This window comes from Tiliqua scincoides, chromosome 8 (assembly GCF_035046505.1).
Source record: "Tiliqua scincoides isolate rTilSci1 chromosome 8, rTilSci1.hap2, whole genome shotgun sequence".
NCBI classification, from domain to species: domain Eukaryota; kingdom Metazoa; phylum Chordata; class Lepidosauria; order Squamata; family Scincidae; genus Tiliqua; species Tiliqua scincoides.
In genome coordinates, this window is record NC_089828.1 from 13,309,044 (window position 1) to 13,333,283 (window position 24,240).

Here is a 24,240-nt window from a genome sequence, read left to right on the forward strand (position 1 = left end):
TGGCATTCTGACTTAACCCATTCCTAAAATCAGGAGGTTGCGCATACACATCATGGCTTGTACCCCATAATGGATTTTTCCTCCAGAAACTCATCCAATCCCCTTTTAAAGGCGTCTAGGCTAGACGCCAGCACCACATCCTGTGGCAAGGAGTTCCACAGACCGACCACGCGCTGAGTAAAGAAATATTTTCTTTTGTCTGTCCTAACCCGCCCAACACTCAATTTTAGTGGATGTCCCCTGGTTCTGGTATTATGTGAGAGTGTAAAGAGCATCTCCCTATCCACTCTGTCCATCCCCTGCATAATTTTGTATGTCTCAATCATGTCCCCCCTCAGGCGTCTCTTTTCTAGGCTGAAGAGGCCCAAACGACGTAGCCTTTCCTCATAAGGAAGGTGCCCCAGCCCCGTAATCATCTTAGTCGCTCCTCCCTGTTCTGTCAGGCTATCTCCCAGCCACTCTCTGGTTTGCAGGCACTACCGGGTCTAAGAACACCTAGGGGGGACTAAGTTTCAACAGGGGGACTAAGTTTCTAGGGGGACTAAGTTTCAACAGGACCTGACTTATAAATCTTAAGTGCTGGTTGTGATGTATCAGAGCTCGGCATTGCTGAGCAGTTGACAAGTGCTCAAGGCCTCAAATGGGTCCACTGCTGATCCCTGAGACCACCTGGTAGTGGCAGCAATGGTGCTCTAGAGGTTGACCCAGGAAGGAGGTCCCCCACAAAGGGCCTCATGGACCCAGCCCTAGCATCAATGTTTGTGTAGAGGTCTATACAGCTAGCTAGGTATTTTAAAGCTGCACCTAAAAGTGACCCCCCCCCCCGCTCCGGTCTACTGTGGTTCTTGTGCAATTAAGCAGTCTCTTGCAGTAACTGCAATAGCTAAAAGTCAACTTGGGGGTATGCTGTTTGCGATCATCAAAAAGGCCGCACGGTTGTTATTGTGGCCGGCTAAATCGGATTAGATTTCAAGGCAGCAGCAGCTGTGGCTCGTGCCCCAACAATGCCTCCTTACCTGACCCTTGTCTTTGTGAACCAAGGCTCCTCAATGACGGATGGAACGGCGGAATCCATCAAAGGGTGCGACTTGATGAAAGCGAGAGTTTCATCTGGGAAATCAATGGAGGTTTTGTAAGCCTCTGCTAGGCCGTGTTTTGCACAGCAGCCAGGTCTGAAAGGAAAGCGACATTTTTTTCCCGATTTTTTTTTTAAGTTAATGAGAAGGGCAAGATTTCTGAAAGAGCAGGGCCGACGGAAACACACTCAGGGCCCAAAGGGAAACTGCTGCTATTTCAGACAATGCTGTTTCAGCCCAGATTGTACAGGCATCTCCCAGTATCTGCAGAGGACACATCATGTGTGTGTCCACGCAGACGACCCCCCCTCCCCCGTGGATACTGGATCTGCAGATACTGGGGACTCATGTATTGTGCACATGGAAGACCAATTTCTGGAATTGTTGTCCAGCGGCACAGATGGTGGTTTCGCACACAGGGAAGTCAGCTTGTGGCATGCAGACTTCTACAGGGAAGAGGGAAAGCCACAGCTCAGCATTGGATTTTATTGTATGAGTAAGATCTCAGGTTCGATTCCCAGGACAGGGCCTCTGTAAGGAATTTTATCAGGGGATACAAAGTTTCTTTTGGGCCCCTTTCCAAAGGGGGAGAGGAGGGGAGGGGATGAGACAGAGCGGGGGGGGGGAGGGTGGTGACATGGGCGGGCAGAACAGGGGAAGGGGCAAAACAGGGCAGGGGGAAGGTGGTGACAGCCAAAAAAAGTCTTTGGAGCTCAATTCTACTAAGCTTCCCAATACAGAGCCCTGGTCTACCTGCCCGTATAGTGTGGGCAGTTAGATGTAGTAATACGGAAAACCAAATGCACTCCCGAGACTCTCTAAAATCTTTTAAATACAGAAAATCATTGCAGAAAATTATGATTGTATTTAGGCTCACACTAAAATGGAAAGTGTCCTTTGTGTGCCAAAACTGCAGCAGCTGTAGCCCCACAGCTGTGTCTCTGAGTTCCTATACACTCCTTCATGGCAAGTGGATCTACATTCCAAAGAGCTACTGTAGCTACCCAATTTCCTCCCAGATTTGACATTGTGGGTGCAATCCTAACTAACTTTCCAGCACTGGCATAGCTGTGTCAGTGGGGCATGTGCTGCATCCTGCAGATGGGGGGCAGTCACGGAGGCCTCCTCAAGGCCAGGCAATGTTTGTTCCCTTACCTTGGAGTCGCATTGCTCTTACCTTTTTGACCCTGGGTCCCATTTTTGACCCTTGGGTCGGGCATAAATTACCCCTTTTACCGCCCCCTTTCTCATGGGCTTTGCCCCAGGACCTCCGGCAATACTCACAGGGAGCAGTGCTGGGAAGGGCTGAGCCCCTGGATGGCCACCACGAGTGCCCACGCAGACAACGTGACTCTAGATCAGTGGTAACCAAACTTGTTAGCACTGAGACCCACTTTTTAAAATGACATTCTATAGGACCCACCTAGCATTATGAAACTTTTTAAAAAAAGTTCCACTTTACCAGCAGCTCAAGCCTCTGTTTTTATCCTTTTCACAATGGTGGTGGTGGTGGGTGTCCTCTGAGGTGTTTGTTGAGTTCCATGTTTACTGTAACGGAACCATCTCTTCCATTGGTGCTGACTGCCATAAAGCAGTCAGCACTGGTCATAAAAGACACTCTGGCAGCATGTGCAGGATGCAGCAGTAGCCATTATGATGCTGCTTTATTAGCAGAGGGGGGACGGACAGACAGAATTGGGATCTTAGTTTTCTAACTGGCAATGGAGCAATGATTAAATATCATCTTTAGATTGCATCTTCTCATATATATAAAACAGTTATATAAAACAAATATATAAATCTTCTCAGTTATATAAAACAAATCTTCTCAGTTATATAAAACAAATCAAAAGATGTTTACTTAAGAACATTAAATACAATGCAAAAAAAAAAAGATTGTTTAAATTTCTAAAGTTATTTTAACGGTTGCACTTTGCCTTGGAAATCCCGCCCTGCAATTATAATAATGGTAGTTCAAAAAGCAAGCATTGACCTGCTGGAGCAAACCAAAGGCCATCCAGTCCAGCACTGTGTCTCCAGCAATGGCCTCTGGGGAGCTCCTAAACAGGACAAGTCAAATCAAATTGTCTTCTGTACTAGCCAAAGGCTGTGACAAAATATAATGGCAACAAAATATAGGTCTACACAATAGTTATATTTTGTTCCAATTCGAACAAGGTCAACTAAACTATGATTACTCTGTTAAAGGTTAAGATTAGCTGTCCTTCAAAAGTGTGGTTCCCAGGGTGCCCTCGGAAGTGGGAATTACAATCACTTAAACCGGTTTAACAGCCCAATCCTATGGGCTGTGGTGCTGGTGCTCTGCTGGCAGTGCTGACCTGGGCTGTCGCAAAAGTGATGGGCTTTTTGATGTGAGGGGGACTGCGGGAAGGGGGCAGAACTGGGCAGGGGAGAATGGGGGGAGGGGAGGAGAGTATCCAGGAAGGGGGTGGAGAAGGTGGCAAGCTCAGTCGCCGTTCCCTCCTGGGCTGGGAAACCTAACGTGGGTCTCCTCAGTTCTGTGCCTGCTCAATAGTGGGCGCAGATCTGGGGAGACCCATTGGGGCCACCTGGGTGTTACATGGGGCAAGGGAACGTTTGTTACCTGAGGAAACCTGGTGCTACTTCCCTGGCCTCATAAAATACAGCAGTTGCCATTTTGGCACCGCTGTAGCCCTGGGCACTAGGGAAGCATAGGACTGGGCTGTTAGTCTGCAGGGTAGACATGCTTTTTTCCCCTGCAGGTGCCCTTCCAAAACTCTAGTGGGGGTGTCAGCACTGTAAACGATAAAACAATAAGAGAATAAGGTTCCTCTGTATGGTTTATGAAAAAAAAAAACCCAGCCAGGAAGAACAGCTTCACCAAATCCTATTCTTTCTCATGGAGGATATGAATGTCTCCGTTTGCCCTCTTTTTCTTTTAACTGGCTCAGAGGAAACACAATCTGCACCCCTGACAAATGATTCAGATGTCCCATCTGCCATGTTCAAAGATGCAGTGATAAAAACACCTTCCAGGTCACCGCACAGTGAGTGGCCAATGGTCAACATTATAGCTACACAGCTGTACCCTGGAGGCTGAAGCAACAGAGATTTGATGGAGAACCTTTTTTTTACCTTGGCCTTGGTACTTTGTCTTCAGGTACGGCTGTCCAAACAGAGTCAGGAGTCTTTTGTTCTTTGAATCTTCCTTTGAAGACTTTCTCAATGTCATCCATGCTAAAGGCACACACTGCTGAGCCTGGGATGCTGTGAAGAAAAATACAAAACAGAAGATAACAAAAAACAAGAGTTGCAGGTGACAAAGTTGGTGCCAGGCTCGGAAGCAGGGAACCAGAGAGCTTCTTTTGATGTCGGTCCGCTCATCTCTCACCTGTTCAGCTGCGTGGTGAATACACCAACCACAGTAGGCACTCCATTAATGTCTATTATGTCTGTGATCGACTGCAGCACATCAAAGTAGAAAAACGAATCCCCTGGTACAGAACAGTTCAGCCGAGCTTTCAGAAATGAAGTCCAGTGTTTTTCCAGCACTCTCTGGGATCCGCCCATGTCATTTTTGCAAATGCGTGCCACGCGGGAGTAGACGGCCTGTGTGGGAAGAAACAGGAAGGGGTAAGAAGGGAGATGGGTGGCTGAGCTGCTGGGAGATCAACCACCATTTGTTTTTCAAATAAATCATCAAGTGTGCGAATAGGAAAAGAGCTGGTGGTGGTGCACCAATCCAGAACTAGCGCAGCAAAGAAGGCTGCAAACTGTGTTTCAAGTAGGGCTCGGAAATGGATGGTTTCTGGGCAACATCGGGGTCTCTGTATGGTGCTTCCGACTCCCTGATTATCAAGCCCTCTTTTCAAAAGACGATGTGGATGAGAATCGCATATGCTGATAAGACCAGGCTGTAGGCTCTTGGGGGGGGGGGGGCTGATCTCCCTTGCCAAGTTAGCAAAACCAGTTCAGTTTCAGCAACCTTTATTGGCATAGAAGCAAAACCAGTTAGTTGCTGACCAGGGCTTTAGATGTGAGCAGGCACAACTCCCTATCTTGCCTGGATCTTGCATCAAGGTTGTACTAGTTACCTCGTCTGATCTCGGAAGCTAAGCAGGGTCAGGCCTAGTTAGTACTTGGATGGGAGACCGCCTGGGAATACCGGGTGCTGTAGGCTTATACCATAGTCTTTCGAGACTGAAGGTTGCCAACCAATCCTAACCACACTTTCCTGAGAGAATAAGCTCCATTGAACAAAGTAGGACTTACTCCTGAGTAGAACTGGTTAGGATTGTGCCCACAGTTAGGCAGGCTGCATGAAAAAGAAAAGGAATGTTCTATGAAGAAGTGTGCTCCCCCATGAACCCCCAGCTGTCCCTTTCCCCCTGCCTTGTACTGGTAATAGCTCTGGGGGGACTGCAAGAGGTTTTTCCACTTAGTGTGAGGTCAGACAGCATTGCCTTCCTTGTAATTGGATGTCATGATGCTGTCCAGTGGTGTAGCTAGAGGAGGAGCAAAACGAAGTTTGGTAGGCACCTGAACATGCCGTGCAAGCAGCCCCTCCCCCTTCCGTTCAGAGCCATTCTGTGCAGTGAGAGCAAAATGGAAGTAGAACGCCTCCGTCCACCTGGAATGGCTCCAAAGGGATGGGGAGGGGCTCCTTGCACAGCACATTCAGATGCCTGCAAAGCTTGGTGCTTTGCACCCCCTCTAGCTAGGCCACTGATGCCGTCCATGCAGCACTGTTGTATTTGGCTACTTTGATCTCTGATTGGCTGGGTTCATATAAGCAGCAGGATGAATCCCCCTTTTATAAAGGGGCATTTCAAAAGAAATGCACCAAAGCAACTGTCAAGAAGGGCAATGAACAGGAAGAAAAAGATGATGCAAAGAAAGAAAAAGACCAGGTTTTAGGTCTTGAAGAAAACTTCCTAGAAACACAACTTTCTGGAAGAAAACGCAAACTCCCCTTTGTGTGCCAAAAATCTGTGCCCACAAACATATCAGCTTATTTCCAATGTATGAAAGGGAGTATTCTTCAATGGTAATCATAATACAGTAGGGTTGTGACATCTAACTACTAATTTTCTAGCATTTCAGCCCTGAGGTCCAAGTCAACCAATGTTCTAGAAGCCTCTAACTTTTATCCTACATGGACACATAACAAGCAAATAAGCTATAACAAGCAAAACACACTCTGCACATATACAATGATATTTTCTCATCTTAGCATTACAGTGAACCCTCAATTTAAAAGACCTCAGTTTCACATACTTCAGAAATAATACATTCAGACAAGGTGGTCTAAGAAAAAGCAAGTAAAACAGTTTTTTTAATTAGCTATCTTGGGCTGCCTGGTTCCTCTTTCTAGCCTATAGCATGCAGTGTGCACTACCTTGGCAGCTCTGCATGGACTGGGCTGGCAGAGGATAGGATTGGGTTCATGTCTGTTAAATTGAGGGTTCTCTGCAGTTCAGGACAATGAAAATAGGTTCCAAACGAAGCACTGTTTAGGTCTGGAGGTAAAGAAACAAACTGAACCATATTATGAGATGATCCTGATCTCCAGTATGATACCTGCAGCCACGAAGAACAGGACACACAATTACTTGATCTATGCCTAATAAAGGTTTATTCATTCATTCATTCATTCATTCATTCATTCATTCATTCATTCATTCAATTACTTGAGACCCTGCGGCTGGTGAAGGAGGCTACCACTGGAACCTATCCCCCACCCCATCCTGCAATCCCTACATGGGTCTACTCAGTTCTGCACCAGCCACTGAGCTGGGCCAGATCCAAGTAGACCCATAAGGCTGCCAAGGTTTGACATGAGGTAAGGGAACAACTGTTCCCTTACCTTGAGGAGACTTCCAGCTGCCTCCCTGGGCCCGCAGGATACAGTAGTGTTCATTTCAATGCTGCTGTACCATGGCACAAGTAGTCCTGTTATGGACTCCACGAGTTCCATAAATTAAACCTTGTGAAGAAAGACTTCCTATTGCCAATCCATTTCGTTGTTTGACTCTTGACTATCAGTCTTATGAGGAAAAAAAGAATATCTCAGCTCACTTTCTCCACATCAAGGAGCCTAAGATCATACAGTGGCCCAAGCACTCAGGCTGCTCTTATTTACTTATTTTCATCCTACCTGATTATCTTAAATGCAAACTCCTGAAGCTGCTGCTGTGGCAAGAAAGCTGTTCCATGACTATTCCCATTGAAAACTTGCATTATAGGGGGATGTGTACAGCCAGACAGCATTTCTCTATAAACCACCAGGCACCATCTCCTAGTAGCAAACTGACTGCAGAGATCGTCTAGCAGGGGAAGTTGTGTGAATCCATTCAGACTTAATTAGCCAACTATGAATGCCTCAATAATTTATTGCGGGACATATTATGTGGTGATGGAGAAGCATCTCCTGCTGCATGAAATTTTTATTATCTGCAGGTATGAAAGATCCTGCATCTGAAATCTCCTTGTCAGGGGGTGACTTCCCCCGGGGCCCCCGACTTACCTCTAGAGGGGAGCAGCCCCCAGTCACAGAGCCCCCGTTCCTCCCGGGATGGGTGGAGATCCCGCCCCGCCCTCTGCAGCGCTGGTCCCACCACCCAGGAAGAGGTAGGATCGGGCAAGCCTGCGCCTGGCTTGCCTGGCAGGTGGGACGCGGGCATCCCTCTGCTCGGGCCAGCGGTCTGGCGGGCCACCACACCTCCCGAACCAACTGCATCAGAGGCACGTCCCCACAGTGATGACCAGGCGGCCGGCTGCGGAGGACAGCCTGCCGGACTGCCTGGTGAAGCCAGGCTTCCCTGCCTGATGACGTCAGTGGGTGATGAAGCTCACCGCTGGCCCTGGATACCCAAAGGGACGGGAAAGGGGGGGCCTGGCAAGGGGTGCAGGCCACCGGCGGAGGAGGGTCCTTCAGGGGCATTGATCCCCCCATGGGCGCCGAGAAACCCCTTTCCAGAACCCAAGCCTGGGGCCGGACACTGGCCCTTTTAGACCTCCCAAGCCAGAAAGAGGCGGGGTTAGGAGGAGGAGCCCTAGGGCTTCTTAAGGTTGGGTCAGCCCATGATGACAGTCAGTCTGGAGAGAGCAGGCTGAGGGGAGGTAGGAGGCTGGAGCTCCAGCCTTCCTACCTGTGACCCAAGAAGCCTGCCTCAAGCCTGAGCGGGGGACCAGGGTGCTGTCAAACCCCCCCCTCATGGCAGTCTGAGGCCAGCCTGACCAAGACCACTGGACACTCTAGAGCAGTGGTTCTCAAACTGTGGGTCGGGACCCACTTGGTGGGTCATGATTCAATTTCTGGTAGGTCACGAGAAGCTGGCGGCTGCCATCTTGGAAGATGGCAAAAGACCTAGATGGCACTATTCTGGAAGTGGGCAAAGCCTGGGCGTTGCCATTTTAAGCTTCCCAGCATTGAGACGTGACTAAGAGTGGCTTGCACATGTGCAAAGAAAGCAGTGTGCTGCTTTTTCCCAGGAAGTGTGCTGCTGCCTTCCAGCTGGACCTCCCTCTGCACTTGGAGGCTTCCCTCAGGTGGGCCAATAGCGGAGTGCAGGCTTGGATTGCAGGCAAAGAAGGACCGGGAGAGATGTGGACAAGCCAGCCAGGCTTCTCCCTATCAGCCTTTGTCAGCTTGGCTACCTTGATGAGATGGGCTGCCTTGGGGTTGCAAGACAAGAACTTCCTGCTTGATGACATCACTTCCGGCTCTGACACCACAGTGATGTCACTTCCTGTTCAATGATGTCATTTCTGGCTATGACATCACTTCCAGGTTGCTGACATCACTTCCAGTGGGTCCCAGACAGACTGTCATTCTCAGAAGTTAGTCCCGGGCTAAAAAGGGTGAGAACCACTGCTCTAGAGAGAGAGAAGCTGGACTGGTAGCTGGGCCTTCTGGCCCAGGGATCCTTGCGGGACACCCTACACCCTAGCCCCATGGGGCAGTAGGATCCCCACACTCCTTTAAAAACCAGACTGTTAAAGCTCCCAGTTAAGATGGAACATGTACACTTCAACGTTCTTTGCCTTATGATACCCTGAGTGTATGATGCAATGCTCTTTACGTCTAGACGTAAATACTGTGCGGAGGTGACAGCATCCTGAAAACTATGACTTTTACATATACAGCCAATGCCTGGCAAATATACAAAGCTATGCATGGAGGAGAACAAAGGAGGGGAGGATAAGTAAAGAATATAGTCAATGTGGCACAGTGGCTAGAGCTGGAGAGACCTCGGTTCAAATTCTCGTTCAGCCACTTACTGGGAGACCTTTGGCCATCAGCTTAATTTTCTTCACAAGGTTGCTATGTTCCCTTATCAGGGGGAGGGGGGTTTCCTCTGCTACTGCCCCCCACCATAGGATGCAGTGTATGCCTCCTTGGCATGCATGCTTTGGTCGAGATGGGGAATCTGCATAGGATTGGGGCCTCTTGTCATTTTAATTGAGCCTAATAAAGGTATTACAAGACAATGGCTTTTAGATTAAATAATACTAACAACCTGATGGAGTAAAGCCCTCCCCACCTTAAATCCAGGCACTCTAGCTTAAATGGTTTTGAAGATACGTTGGATCTTGAAAGTTAAATGCAAAATTTAGATGCAGAGTTGCTTGTACACTATCAGCCAAGGAGGGACATCTGCTTCTAGTGACAGATTTTGTTAACTGCTGCCGGGATGGGACGGGACAGGATGGACACAATCACTCAGTCAATTCTCCAGAGTAAACTCCACTGAACAAGTAGGGCTTTAATTTTCTGGTGAACTTTCATGGCAAAAGAGCCCTGCTGCCTAAGGATCCAATCCTATCCAACTTTCCAGCACCAGTGCAGCTGCAGTGCAGCCCCAAGGTAAGGGAACATTGTTCCCATACCTTGAGGAGACTTCTGTGATTGCCGCCCACCACTACAGGATGCAGCGCATGCCCCATTGGCATGGCTGCACCGGCACTGGAAAATTGGATAGAATTGGGCCCTCAGACCACAGTCCCATCAAGTCTGGCATTCTGACCTCACAATGGCCAACCAAGTGCCACTGGGAAGCCCTCAAATGGAGCAGGAAGGCACTATCCCTCTTCCTGCCACACTAGTGACTGGTACGCAGAGCCATATTGCCTCCGAACATGGAAGTGGTATAGTTCTCAGACTGGACTCCATGATAATTTGTGTGTCATGTGGTATGATGCTACGGAAACTCATTGGACTGTCCACTTTCAAATGCCTTGGGCTGAGCCTCTTTGCAAATCAAGTCCTGTTTGTGATAATGAGACACTGAAACTGAAAAAAAAGCCATATTCCACTATCTCCCCCAGATATTAGAAATATGAAAACACCAGGCTGATTATTTTACAAAACCTGGTCCTTGCAGAAAAGGAAATGAGGCAAGCCACTCCATGGCTAGCCTATTTTTATCTGTCAACAAATCATCCTGAGACGATGTAGCTCATCATAACAAACAGCTGTATTTACTCTTACCTTGCCTAAATTATTGTGTTCCACGGCAATCTCTCGAAAGAAGAAATAAACGAAGTTCCCATACTCAATGGCGTGAAGGAAGTGGGGCTCTGGAAAGAAGAAGGAACGAGATGAAGGACTACTCATGATGGAGAATAAAATGCCAAGTTGCTGCAAAGGCCAAGCGACAAGAGATGCATCATGCATCGTTTTCCCTGATGGGCTCAGTTTTCCTTTAGTCAATCTCAGCTGTGGGTGGGAGGAGTAATAGGGATCAGATCCTTGGAGGAGAGGCTTAAACTCCTCCACCCCACCCCAGCAGTCCCAATCTGACCAGGTAAGGCAGTGGTTCTCAAACTCTCTGGGAAAGTTTGAGAGTCACTAAGTACTTGCGGGGGGGGGGGGGAGGCAGCGGGGGAAGGCAGCGGCGCAATCTCTAGGATCGCTAAAGTGGAAGTGGAGCGCGATCGCTCTGCATTTACTTTCACTGCTGCGGGGAGCCCTGCTGCAGGTCGCGCCGGGCTCCCCGCAGCCTGGGGAGGCTGCAGGAGGCTTGGGTAAGTGCACCAAAGCCCCTGCAGCCCCCCTGGGCGGTGCGATCCTGGGGATTGCGCCGCTGCCTCCTCCCTGCCTCCAGGCTGCCCCCCCTTAAGGGGGCAGAGGCCAGGGCTCACAGGCTGGGGCGTCGCGACGCCCCAGTTTGAAAAGCCCTAGGGTAAGGGTTCAACGCTCAGTGGTAGAGCACATGCTTTGCAAGCTGACAATCGCAGATTCAGTCCTTGGCATCTCCAGGTGTGGCAGAGAAAAATCGTTATCTGAAACCTTACAGTAGAGAGTTCTAGTCAGTGCTCTGAACTCTGAAGAAAACAGTTTCCTAGGTTCCTAATCCCCAATTGCTAAGCCATTGGGGCCATTTAGCCAACTTTTTTTTTACTCTGACTGGTAGTTTTTCTCTAGAGCAGTGCTTCCCAAACTCCTAAAAGGGAGAAGGGAGCACCACTTTTGGTTTTTGATCATATTTTTTTACTGTTTTGGAGGCCTGGGGAGCTCTGTAGAGGCATCTGCGGGACTCCCCCCCCCCAAGAGGTCAGCATGCCATTAGTTAAGTTTTAAAAAACCCTCCTCCTGGGTAGCTGTGAGATCCTGGGGATTGTGTTGCTGTCTTCCCCCCTCCCCATCCCTTATAGGGGCAGGGATAAGTGCTTCCTTAGCTAGTGGGTCGTGACTCACCAATTTGGGAATCTCTGCTCTAAAGTTCTCAAACTGTCCCAGACTTGGGTACTTGGCATCCCTTTTTAACTAGGGACTTACTGTCTACAAGGAAAATGATCTTCTATGGCTTCTCCCTCAAATGGATACAAACAAGGAACAAGAGGGACAGGTTTGGATGTGCCCATCTTCAATCCATCAGAGAGGGATCATTCAGAAGGTTTAATGAGATATTGCCTTTAAATAAATGCAAGTGCAAGCTAGATCAGCTCTTACTTCCCCCTCACACAGACGGGGAGGAAATCACGAGAGCTGGGAAGAAGCATCTGTCATCAGCACAATGTTGGAATTTGCAAGTCAAGGGTAAGGACGGCATTGAAATCTCTCATAACACTGGGACCACATGTTCTATGTGCCTCTCACAGGATGTCTTTCTACAGCAAGCTACTCCAGTAGTGTGTCTTTGGGTTACAAGTATCAGAGCCTTGACTGTTAACTGCAAACAGCATACCATTGTAGCCACTACATGGGTCTGTATATGGACGCTAAAGGCTCTTCTGTAGTTACACATAAACTAAAGTGAACTCCAGTATTCAAGGCACTTTAGGACATCCAACTGCGGACGGAGTTGAGCTTCAATGAATGTGTAGACTTTAATGTCAGCTAATGGACTGTAAAAAGGGCTCAAAGGAATTGTATTGTGGCTCAGGTCTTTGTTATTGCAGCTTCATTCATTATCCTACTTGATTGGGAGGAGGCCGAAAAGAGCTTTCATTCTAGGGACAAATGCTGAGCGAACAGAACAATGGGGTTTTGGATTGTGCCAGGTTGCAAGTAAAATACATGCTCTCACTGACAGTGTCTGCATTTAAAACAATGTGACTGAAACATATTAAACCCTCTATACCAGTGGCTCCCAAACTGTGGGAAGGGACCCACTAGGTGGAGAGTGAGCCAATTTCAGGTGGGTCCCCATTCATTTCAATGTGCATTATATTTTTACTATATTGGACTCGATGGTATGTGACTGCATTTTGGGAAATGTTACAGATCTGTACTTTTAACAGGATTCGATGTATATGTTTCTAATAATGATAGTCAATGGGGGTTACTCCTGGGTAAGTGCGGATCGAATTACAGCTTTTGGGATGTTTGGGTCATTTTAAAAAAACAGATCAGCAACTGCTTGGGAGGGTTAGGAGGCTTCTTCTTCATTTTTAAATATTGTAAAATTTTAATTAATCAATAAATTAAATAGATTTTGTTGTATGGGGTGCTAACATTTTCCTGCTTGATGATGTCACTTCCAGCCATGACATCACTTTCAGGTTAATGACATCACTTCTGGCGGGTCCTGAGAGACTTTCATTCTAAAAAGTGAGTTCCTGTACTAAAACGTTTGAGAACCACTGCTCTCTTAATGAAACAAAGCCATGTCCCATGACATCAGCAGGAAGTTCCTTTACCCACCCTAGAAAAGTGTGATCTTTCTCATGACTATCACAGAAGTGTTTTCTTCCCCCAAAAATGATTTTCTTGCAGCACAATCCTATGCATATCTACTCAGAAGTAAGTTCCATTGTGTTCAGTGGGGCTTCCTCTCAGGAAAGATACAGTCTTTTAGATGAAAAAGACATACAAGTAATTGATTGGGGAGGGACATAACAAATACTTAACTGTTTAAGGAACAGCCAAATAAAGTATTTGCCTAACTTGGTGCTGGGGTATTCTGCTGTGTCACAAGGAATACATTATTCCATGTAATTAAGGGCCTCCAATGGAGCCATTCACAGAGATGCTGGTGCATCTCTGACATGCTCCGCTGCTTGAATCTTTTATTGGGAGGCTCTCTCAGAGCAGGGATTCACCCAGAAACATAAAAGGTGGACAATTCTTATTCTTATGTAAGTGAAAAAACAAAAACCCTTCAGTTGTAGTCTTTCATTAATTAAAAAAAAATACTCTCGTCAAAAGTCTGGGAAACACTTGATTAGAGATCTAGATTTTCAGAAGTCTATGTATCAGCAAGAAATTTTCATCAGAAAACTGAACAGTGGTTCTCACACTTTTAGCACCGGGTCTCACTTTTTCGGGACCCACCAGAAGTGATTTCACGGCCAGAAGGGACATCATCAAGCAGGAAAATTTTTAACAATCCTAGGCGGCAATCCTACCCACACTTACCCAGGACTAAGTTCCATCAACTATCATTGTTAAAAGCAGATACATAGGAGACTGTTCGAAGTACAGATCTGTAACATTTCCCCAAATGCTGTCACATACCATGGTAGCATCAAGTCTAATAAATTAAATATTGAAATGAATGGGGACCTACCTGAAATTGGCTCACGACCCACCTAGTGGGTCCCAACCCACAGTTTGAGAAACACTGGAACAGAAAGTACAGTGGGCCTGAATCTTAACGTGAGGGGTATATTCCGAAGTTAGCAGGCAAAACCTAAATCACATATAGTTGAAACTCCCCTAGAATCAACAAATATATACTGTCCCTTAAAGAACCAAAATCACAGTATGAGAGACATATGTGTATTGAGAGAACAGCAGCTTCACTGCTGTTTCAGGCTTGCTCCAGAGCAAGAACAGTACTATTTAAACTGCACTATTTAAACTGTTGTTTTTTTCTGTCGTTTTGTGCAGGGGGCTGAGTTTGAATTCTTGAATTGAATACTTTAATTTGAGCACGTTAATTGTGCGAAAAATGTGGGCCAAATGTTTCTACTGATAGATAAAGGAAAGTGACAATCACTTTCCTTCAATCAAAGTTCACCATCTCATAGTGCACACAAGATCACATGCACAAATACACGCACGTACACACACACAAACCAGTTAGGTACCTACAGTAAAACTTTAACATTATTATTATTTTGTTAAAAGTACCTTTAATCCACTTGGAATCGTACTTTATCGTTCTTAATGCTGACCCATCCCCCATGCTTCGGTAAATCACGGCATCGCTGGCCAGGAAATCAGCAACGGTGGCAGAATACAGTTTTCCATCTAAAATAGCGGCAGATGTTGGGACATTCAGAATCAATATTATGAAGAATTCTCCAGTTCGCTCCTATTGCTGCCTCTTTGCCATACTTTCTTCTCAAGCATTCCTCTAACACAGTGATTTTCAACCTTTTTAATCTCGCGGTACACTGGCAAGGCACTAAAATGGTCAAGGCACACCATCAGCTTTTTTGATAATTGACATGGCTTAACTGACAAGGCCCCATTGTGCTGTCAATGGGGGCTCACATCCCCCAATGATCCTATTGATAAATGACTGTCTCCCAAATTCCCACAACACACCTGGGGACCATTCGCGGCACACCAGTGTGCCACGGCACAGTGGTTGAAAATGGCTGCGCTAACAGAAAACCAAACGTTCCTTTTAAGAGGCAGACTGGCAGTGGCCCTTTGCCCTTCTAAGATGACCATGATATAACAAGACACTCATAAGAACCAATAAGGAACACATTGCTTTTCCTTCTTACAAGTACTAATGCAATGTTTACAGCCCAATCCCAACCTACCCTGGCGCAACCAGGACACATGGCCTGTGCTGTATCCAGTGCAGGTTAGGAGGTGGCTGGAGGTTTTCTCAGGGTAAGAGGACATTTCTCCCTTTGCCCCAAGAGAGCTACAAATGGTGGCCAGACTTCTACTAGGGATGGTGATAGCTGCCATTTGGCCATCTCTGCTTTAACATCCATACTCTACAACATTGTCCCCACACCTCAAAATATAATAGTCCTTTATAAGCTGAAACACACAGATGCAAAGCAATTTCTATGCGATTTTCTTTTCAGTGTCACCCCCTCCCCCACCCCGCTCTCTCTCCATCATCCACCTTCGGGATATGAAAATGTTCATACCAGCAAAGAGGGCAACATTGGTCTGCCTGGCATCAAACGGGCATCTTGCCAAGCCGCTAATTTCATCGCCATCATACTCCAAGGTACTCAACTGGAAAAGAAAAACACACACGTTTTGACAATGACCCTTCAAGCTCCACAGGCCAGCACAATGCGGTGGGGGAGGCTGCTTTATATCATCAGCCTGATGATGTCTGGAAAACTTGATCTAAATCTTCCATCATTTTAGTGATAAACAGTTTTTCAAGGAGTTGTGCTTCCCTCCACAATGGGGAGAGTTTCTATAAGGAACAGCCAATGGATGGGAAAACTCAAGGATTCCAATCCAGCTGTAGTCATAAGCAACTGGTTACAGAGGGGTTTCTAGAGATGTGCAAATAGGGCACATACCCTAGGCACAACTAGAAGGGGAGTGCCAGATCCCAGGACCGCCATGTTCAAGGCATATGCTCTACCACAGAGCTAAAGCCCTTCCCCTAAGGGTTTTCCCATAACATTATAATCTTCCACCTCTCTCCCTTTCCCAGGCAGCTCAGGACTGGGCTGTAAGGCAGCTCAACAGTACTTGGAGAAGCACTGCTATGTGGATCAGGACATGAATCCAGATGTGGAGCTGCACTCATAACGTGAGCAAGGTCTCTCTCTCTTGCTGGACTAGAGTACTGGTCCTTACCCTATAGTACCGGCACATAGGGTTAAAAGCATTTGTTCCACAGACAAACACCATCTCGTCATTCCTGGGAACAAAGACCTTAATAAAATTATGGCATTCATCCTGAAAAAAAAGGAAGGGAGGAGAGAGAAAGAGAGAGAATTGGTTATACTAGTATCCACTATCACTTAAAACAGTGGTTCCCAAACTGTGGGTCAGGCAATCTGATTTTTGGTGGCTCCCCAAAGGGTGATGGAAAGATCAGAACTAATTGCCTCAAGCCCTGAGGTTATTCAAAAATCAGATACTGTACCTGCTAATTGCCCTGCAAAGAACTCTGCTTTTGAAATTTGCAAGCATGTGTAAATATAGGGAGATAAATGCTTGAGGGTCTTTTTTCCGATTATTATAAATAAATAAAATATTATTTCTTTCTAGATCTCATTTTTATAAAAGTCTGGTAAATCTAGGTGGGTCCCGATAGAGTGTCATTTTAAAAAGTGAGTCCCAATGTTTAAAAAGTTTGGGAATCGCGGACTTAAAAACATGGCTTAACACATTTTTGCTATTTTTCTTAAGACAAACCTACTTTGTGCTTGCCCTTCATAGCGCAGTTCTCTCTATCCTGTTGTTTAGACCGCCATGTTAGTTTCTGTTCCAAGAAAGCAGACAGACAAGAATAACAATCAATCAGGAACCAAGAATTCTTCTTTAACTGAACCAAAACCCAAATAGATTTTCCTAGGCTTGCTTACCTTGCTCGGAACAACTTCTTCCTTTGGGACTTCATTCAAGTTTACAGTGTAAACTTGATCCCTGCAGGAGAACAAGGGAACAAGATAAATCAAGAATCCTCCCTTACTGAGAATGAAAATCCACATGGAACAACCCTCCTTTCATGAGCAAACACGAAGATACCATACTATTGGCATAGCTGTTGCTAATTTCAGCAGAGCTTATGGAGGAGAACTTCCCAGCTGATTTTGCTTCTTTGGTGGGCTTTGTCTATCTGTTAATCTGCCACACTCTTCATGGCACCCAAAGTTTGCTGTCTGACCACCCCATGGTAGGCCTCTCTCTGCTATTACCCTGCCTCACTCCAAATAGGATTAAAAACAAAGGGCCCTGCAGGATCAGATCAAAGGTGTGTCTAATCTTATTGTCTACAGTGATCAACCAGTTGCCTCTGGGAAGACCAAGAGACCAAGATGAAGGCATTTTCCCCACTGCAACCGGTATTCTGAGGCAAACTACGTTTAATCCTGATGGAAGCATGGAAGCACCATGACTACCAGCTACTGATAATCTTGCATTCCATGAATGTGCCTACCCTTTTAAATCTGGGCAGGCGAGTGGCCACCACAACTTTGTGTGGCAGCAAATTCCATATATTGATTAGCAGAGCAGGCCCATAACCAGGAATGCTGGGGCGAAGAAGGCTAATAGCCCAATGCTTAGCTGCCCGGGGCACCCCGGCTTGGCGGCACCAAGAAAGGCTGCCACCGAATCCTGCGCCTAATGGGAGGCGCCAGGCGGCGCCAGGTGAGGTAAGCAGCTCCGCAATGGGGCTCAAACCAAAAGGTCGGTGGTAAGGTAAAGGCACTCGTGTAGGGTGCAGAGCCCTACATGAGTGCCTTGGATCCTGCAGAGCAGAGCTCCGTGGACCTGCCTCCCTCCCTCCCCCTGGCACGCCTCCTGCCCGCTCCCCAGCACACCTCCCCTGCCCTCTCTCAGCCCCCCACCGGCTTCCCCCCTCTCCAGAACGCCTCCTCCCCGCCCCCGCCCCCACCTACCGTGCCGTGGCTCAGTGCTCCGGGAGCCCAGCGGTAAGGCTCGCAAATGTGCCACCGAGCACAGGATTGGGCTCTAAGAGGGCAGGGCATTACCACAGAAGACTCAGAATGTCAATACAAGTTGCCTAAGAGGTTTCTATAAGTTACAATCACAGAGGAATCTGATTCAACACCTTGCTCGATGCAGAAAATGCAAAGCAAGAACACCGTCAAAGAATGGCTGTCGAGCCTTTGCCTGAAAACCTCCAAGAAGGGAAATTATTTATTTGCCTTAAAGACTAATAAAACAAAACATAATCTGAGAACATTTAAAGATAAGAGCCTAGTGCCTGCCAGTTCTTCTAGAGCCTTAGCTCTCATTGTTTAAAATAACAGAGGGTTTACTAGTGAGCAGAAGGGACTACTTACAGGGGGCATTGTGCACCTGCCGCACCACCCCTTCTTCGGCTATATTACTGCATGCTATGCTAGCAGGGGATATGATTGAGTGCAATGGCAGCTGCCCACCAAGTCTGGGTTACAACCCTTTTGCCCAGATCTAAATCTCAGTGAAGACTGTTAAGATACTTGAGTTGAAATCCTATATACACTTCCCTGGGAGTAAGTGCCATTGAACTCCATGGGACTTCTGAGGGGATATGCATGGGATTGCACTGTTAGTTTCCTCCAGGCTCCTTACATCCGGTGATGTCACTAGGGGGTGTGGACTGTACCATGTGACACACATGGGGAGGAGACACCACCACTCGCCAAAATTTTTTAAATCTTGGTATTTTCGAATAATACCATCTTGTATATCACTCAATGCATAATTTCATGCAGAATGTAATGAAACAAACCACGCTGAAATATCTATTCTATCAAGCATTATAGCCAAAAAACTAGCAGGGGGTACATCACCATGCCCACCACCTGAGGTGTTGCCCTGCCCTCTGCATGGGAGGAAGTCCAGCATAGGGGTGCACGTGCCTCCTGCACTGGGTGACACCACTGCTTACATCTTCTGGCTTCTATTTCCTGATCCTACTTGACGGATTGTTTTTAAGCAAGGCACACAGCTTAAACGACAAACCCAAGTTTGAAAAGAGGGAAAATAAAGGAATTTTAATTTAATCAACTGACTGCAGGAAAATTACCTGCCAGCAATATAGAGTGTGTCTCGAATTTTCAGCATCAGTTGAAAGTCCAGCCTGTGTTGGGATTCATTGCCTGAAGGGCGTCCTCTAAATACTGGATATTGCCTTGAATCTGCAAGTAAAAACGGGTTACGCCATCACTCAGGATTATAAAGCTAAAGAATCAATAGACAGCATTGATTAGCTGTACAGAGCGGGAGTAGAAGGGTTTAAACTAAATTCCTTGCATAATGTCTTGAATATAAATGAATAAAAGATGGCCAGCATCAGCAAATGTATAGGTTTGAATTTCTTTTGGAAAAAAAAAAAAGAAGACTGATTGTGAATGCTTTTCTAAACAAAAATAAAAATTATAGAAGTTGTCTATTAAAAACAAAAGACAATGGAATAAACTTGGAGAATTTCAGAAGGAATGCTTTCTTTCGCTCAGCAACAGCAATACTCTGGCATTAAAAAGACACATTTTTGTTCTGTTGGTTACTCACAGTGGTAGTCAACAACATTAACGGGATTGTCATCTTCTGGAAAGCTGATGGCGTGGCACCGGGACCGGGTCAATAACACCACGCAGGCAGAAAGCAGAAACAGCCTCATGACTGGTTGGCCAGGTGAGAGGAGGGGTGGGGGAAGTCCCATTTCTTGCTAATGCTATTTACCTGCAAGAGAGGAAAAAGAACATATATGTTGATTCCATTTCCAGTGCCACCGGCCAACCTGCGACTCCTTAATGCAACTCTTGCGAACAAGGGTGATGTAAATTTTGCAGCATGAAAGGTCCCTTTGTGTTTGTCGACAGAAAAACTACTACGTGACAACCCTGATTAAAACTTTTCTGCCACATATTGACATTTGCTCATTTTTGTGCTAAATTTACAAGCAGGGTTCTTTTCGAGAGGTAGTTGATGAATGTCAGCTCGGGCTGAATCACAAGGATTGCAAACAGAACATGCAGCCTTGCTGACTTGGCAGGAAGATTGTCAACGCTGGGATTAGAATATTAATTAAACTGCAATCTCTTTCCCTTCTCCCACTAATTGCCACATGGTGCCCAATAAAGCCCTGGCCTGTAAATTAACCAAAGCTTCTTTACAAAATTCCAGGCACATACAATCCGTGCAAACGTCAATCCAACCTTTTAACATTTACTATGTGTATATTTAAACTCAGTGTAAGTTCCATTCATTTCCTTAATATCTGAATTCTTACGACCACAGCTCGGCACCAAGACTCTAGTCAAGTCCTGAATCTCGGCCTCCCTTGACTAGAGTCATCCATGAATCATAACAACTCATCCAGAGCCATTTTCAAGTCATTTTGACTTGAGTTCAAGTCTTTTTGAAAAACGGGTCAAGCCTTGAAAGCAGAAAAAAAAAGTAAGCAAGCATACACACAAAACAGAATTGCAAGCGCACATAAAAACAAGTCTTGACTCAAGTCTATCTGAGTCTTTTCATTTTTAAGGTAAAACCCCCGCGTCCCAGGTCAGTGCCCAAGTTTTGACACGTGTGACTTGAGTTTTGGGACTCAAGTTTGAATCATCCAAGTCTTGGCCCATCCCTGCCAGTAGGCAACCAAACTGAACCATGTGACCAAACTGATTTGGGCTTCACAGATTAACCTTAAGACTTCCTTCCTTCCTTCCTTCCCTCCCTCCCTCCCTCCCGGACATTTGTGTCTCAATACACGTATATTTATAATAATGTACTTTTTTATTTTTAAAGTGCAAAGGTAGGGTTAGGGTTGGGATAAGGTTGGGATAAGAGCCACTGGGTAGATGGGGCTCGTCAGCCTGGGAAGGCAGCTCATCTGAGAGAAGGAAAACTCTGATCCCAAACCTCCACTGCCTTGTGGCTACATCCAGTTATGGAAAAGGTTTCAGGAGTCAACCTCGAGGCAAAATCCGGAGCCGGAGTCCCTGAGGCAGTTCATGGCCGAACACAGTCATGTTCTGGCAACTTCTGCGACACCGCTGGAACCAACCGTATTGGCCTCTGCCTTTCCATTGGACCATTTCAGCGACGTGGAGAGGGGGGATTTGCTGCATGGGTAACAGCCTATCCTCCATACCTACTTTACCCAGGCTTCGCGCACTGGAGAGGACACTCTGTTCCAGAACCACCATTCAGAGCGTGACACCATAGTCTTCCGAGACTGAAGGATGCCAACTCAAGAGGCTGAGAATATGTAACATGGGATTTGTTTCCCAGTTATAGTTTGTTTGTTGTCTAGTAACAGTGTGACACAAATCACCAGGATGCACAAAAAACCTGGACATGAATGGGGACCTGGACCCTTATGACCAGGATGTATTTAACTGGGATAGAATCATCCAGGACGCAATGACCTTAGTACCGGCACTAAGTTCTCAGCTTCCCCGGAATACTACTGAGAATCCAATGAAATAAGAGATTTTCACTTCTATGACTGAAATACTCTTGGATGATGATGATTATCATTATTATTGGCATTTAAATTATCCAAGCCCTGTATTCCAAGAACTAGCCCGCTTCCAAAATGAGCTTCTTCTGTAAATAAAGTACACATACGTCTGTTTGCAGTACACAGTATAAACCTATATATCTCATTTTATTTGTGTTTGTTTTTGCTCCCAACGCCCGCATTTGAAGAAATCCTCTTGTAAACCTGTTGACCCTTTCGTCAGATCGGTGAAATATCATTTTCTCTTGCCTGTATTCCTTCCAGAGGTAGGTTATGATCTACAACTGTGTACTGCCCCAACCTAAAGTGGATCTCACCAGTGGCATTACCATCTTTATCTTTTCTTTGAATGTCTGTTTTTCAGACAAGAAGAAATATGGAGAGAGACAGGGAGGCCGTTCAGAAAACTAGAAGTGGGAAAGGAAGGCACAGCTGGAGAAAGGGAAAGATGTATATATAAGGTAAAACATTTAAAATGGGAATCATGGTGTCGATTGGGCTGGTTCTTATGAGGCAGAAAGACTACTGATGTTGTTGTTTGTGCCCACGGCAAGTTATAAACTACAAGTTCGTACAAAGTTTACAAACTGGAATATTTGAAAAGAAGCTGACTTTTCTTTCCAACTCCATTCAAAAGACATTTGAGAACAAATCACCTTTCGACAGACAAAAGGTGATCATTTCCACCTAATTAAGGTCTTGATTGCAAACAATCCCTTCTGTTTCAGGAAGTTGCTTCTTGAATGTATTTTGGGGGCACTGTATATCAAAGCAGTCTGACTTACTAAAGAGACATAGAGTAAGTAAAGTGATACCCACCATAGGTTTAAGCATATGCAGCCTTTCAAGACACACTGAATGTAGCCAATCACAAGTGCACATGGCAGAAGACAACTTGTTAACATGAATGTTTGAAGTTTTTTTTTTTTAAGGAATGACAGGTACAATTGCTAAGTCTCTTTTAAAGATGTAATGCAATGCATTGACCAGCAAATCTGGAGACAGTTGGATCATACAAAGACAAGAAAGCCCTCTATCTCTTGAGAACTGGCCAACAACCTCCAATGAAGCAATGAGAACGTAAGAACACGTATTGACAAAACTGAATTTTCCCCCAGCTTTTTTTTAGGGACCGATGAACATATAGTATGGATTATATTTTAAGCTCTAATGGACTGTTTGCAGAGATGCTCCTGATTTTGTTCTGTTTTCCTTCTGGTTGGAGATTTTTAAAAAATGGTTGTGAGGCAAGGTGGGTTCACCATCCATTGATCCAGAAAGCCTGATTGATGAGGTTGGTATTTATTGCGGCACAGAGTGTAGGCCAAGTGAAGGAGGCATTTGGAACAGAATTGCTTGCCATGTTATTTTCAGAGTACAGTATAACAGATGAGATGTGTGTTCATATCACACAAAACAGTCCTTTCTGGAGCACCCCATTCCAGACTGCTCTGTGTGTGTGTGTGTGTGTGTGTGTGTGTGTGACATTATCCTTAAAGTGTCCTCGTTAAATTTTACTTTTGCTCTGGTCTGTGATTTAATTGTCGATTACTTAACAGATTCTCACAGCACGATCCTAGGTATGTCTACTCAGAAATAAGTGCCCCTGAGTTAAATGAGACTTACTCCCAGGTATATAGGAATGCTCCCTTACTGCATGTTTGTTAGCCAGGTTGTAACTGAGCAGAAGAGCAAGATGTTAGCAAACCCTGCTAAATGGACAAAGAGGGACTTTTTAAAGTGGTGCTGCTCTTAGATTTAGGGCCAATTTCCCTATTTGCCCCAGCAGAGCATCTTTTCTAGTGGCTGTTTGCTAGCACTTCTTTCGCATCTTTTAGATTGTTGGTCCTTTTGGGACAGAGAGCCATTTACTTATTATATTTGCTCTGCAAACTTTTCCAAATTCTTTTCTAGAAAAGTGGTATACACAGTTGGCCTGCATCTTGCATACAAATGACTTGCAGAAATTCAAGTATATGCACTTGGCCCCACCTGCCCAAAACTGAGAAAAACAATAGTTTAAATAGCACATACTCTGTTTATGCCTCAGAGCAAGGCTGTCATGGGAGAATGTAGTCCAGATCATCTCCCTCCCATGCATGCTACTGCTCTTATAAAACTGCAAGTACAGAAAGACCAATTATGTGATTGGTCCCTAGCCTAAATGACAGACGCAATGGTGCCAGGTGAACTCTCCTAGAGGTGGAGTTCCAGAACTGGGGTGCCACCACAGAGAAGGCCCTTTCTCTAGTAGTCAGCCACCTTACTTCTAATGGCAGAGGATCTTGGTAAAGGGAACCTCAGATGCTGATTTTAAGAGATTGTCCGGTTCATATGGGAGAAAATGGTCTGTCTGCATCTGGGCATGGCAGGAGAGGAGAGTTTTGTAAGGCTGTAATCCTAACCACACTTGCCTGAGAGTAAGCCCTATTGAACAAAATAGGACTTACTTCTTAGTAGACCTGGTTAGGATTGTGCTCTTAGCCACTTAAAAACTTTTGTGATCCTCACTTGCCCCAGACGAGTGAAAATTTACAAGTCTGTCCTAGGAAATGCTGGATGTGTTCGTAGACTTGTATGACCGCAAGCCTGAG

The 24,240-nt window shown here is 45.9% G+C and overlaps 1 protein-coding gene across 9 annotated transcripts in view; it reads right to left on the minus strand.

The window, feature by feature from the left end:
• The window catches only part of SEMA6D (semaphorin 6D), a 72,170-nt gene that overhangs the window by 19,786 nt on the left and 28,144 nt on the right, over positions 1-24,240 (minus strand). For all 9 annotated transcript variants that reach the window (XM_066634830.1, XM_066634833.1, XM_066634828.1 and 6 more), the window contains exons 2-12: positions 19,693-19,863; positions 19,208-19,319; positions 17,034-17,094; positions 16,868-16,930; positions 16,300-16,401; positions 15,627-15,717; positions 14,641-14,760; positions 10,552-10,640; positions 4,450-4,667; positions 4,194-4,325; positions 1,017-1,172 (exon numbers count right to left, since the gene is read on the minus strand). In XM_066634830.1, coding sequence (XP_066490927.1) covers positions 1,017-1,172; positions 4,194-4,325; positions 4,450-4,667; positions 10,552-10,640; positions 14,641-14,760; positions 15,627-15,717; positions 16,300-16,401; positions 16,868-16,930; positions 17,034-17,094; positions 19,208-19,319; positions 19,693-19,843 — 1,295 coding nt within the window. In that variant the 5' untranslated portion in view covers positions 19,844-19,863. The remainder of the gene's footprint in view (positions 1-1,016; positions 1,173-4,193; positions 4,326-4,449; positions 4,668-10,551; positions 10,641-14,640; positions 14,761-15,626; positions 15,718-16,299; positions 16,402-16,867; positions 16,931-17,033; positions 17,095-19,207; positions 19,320-19,692; positions 19,864-24,240) is intronic.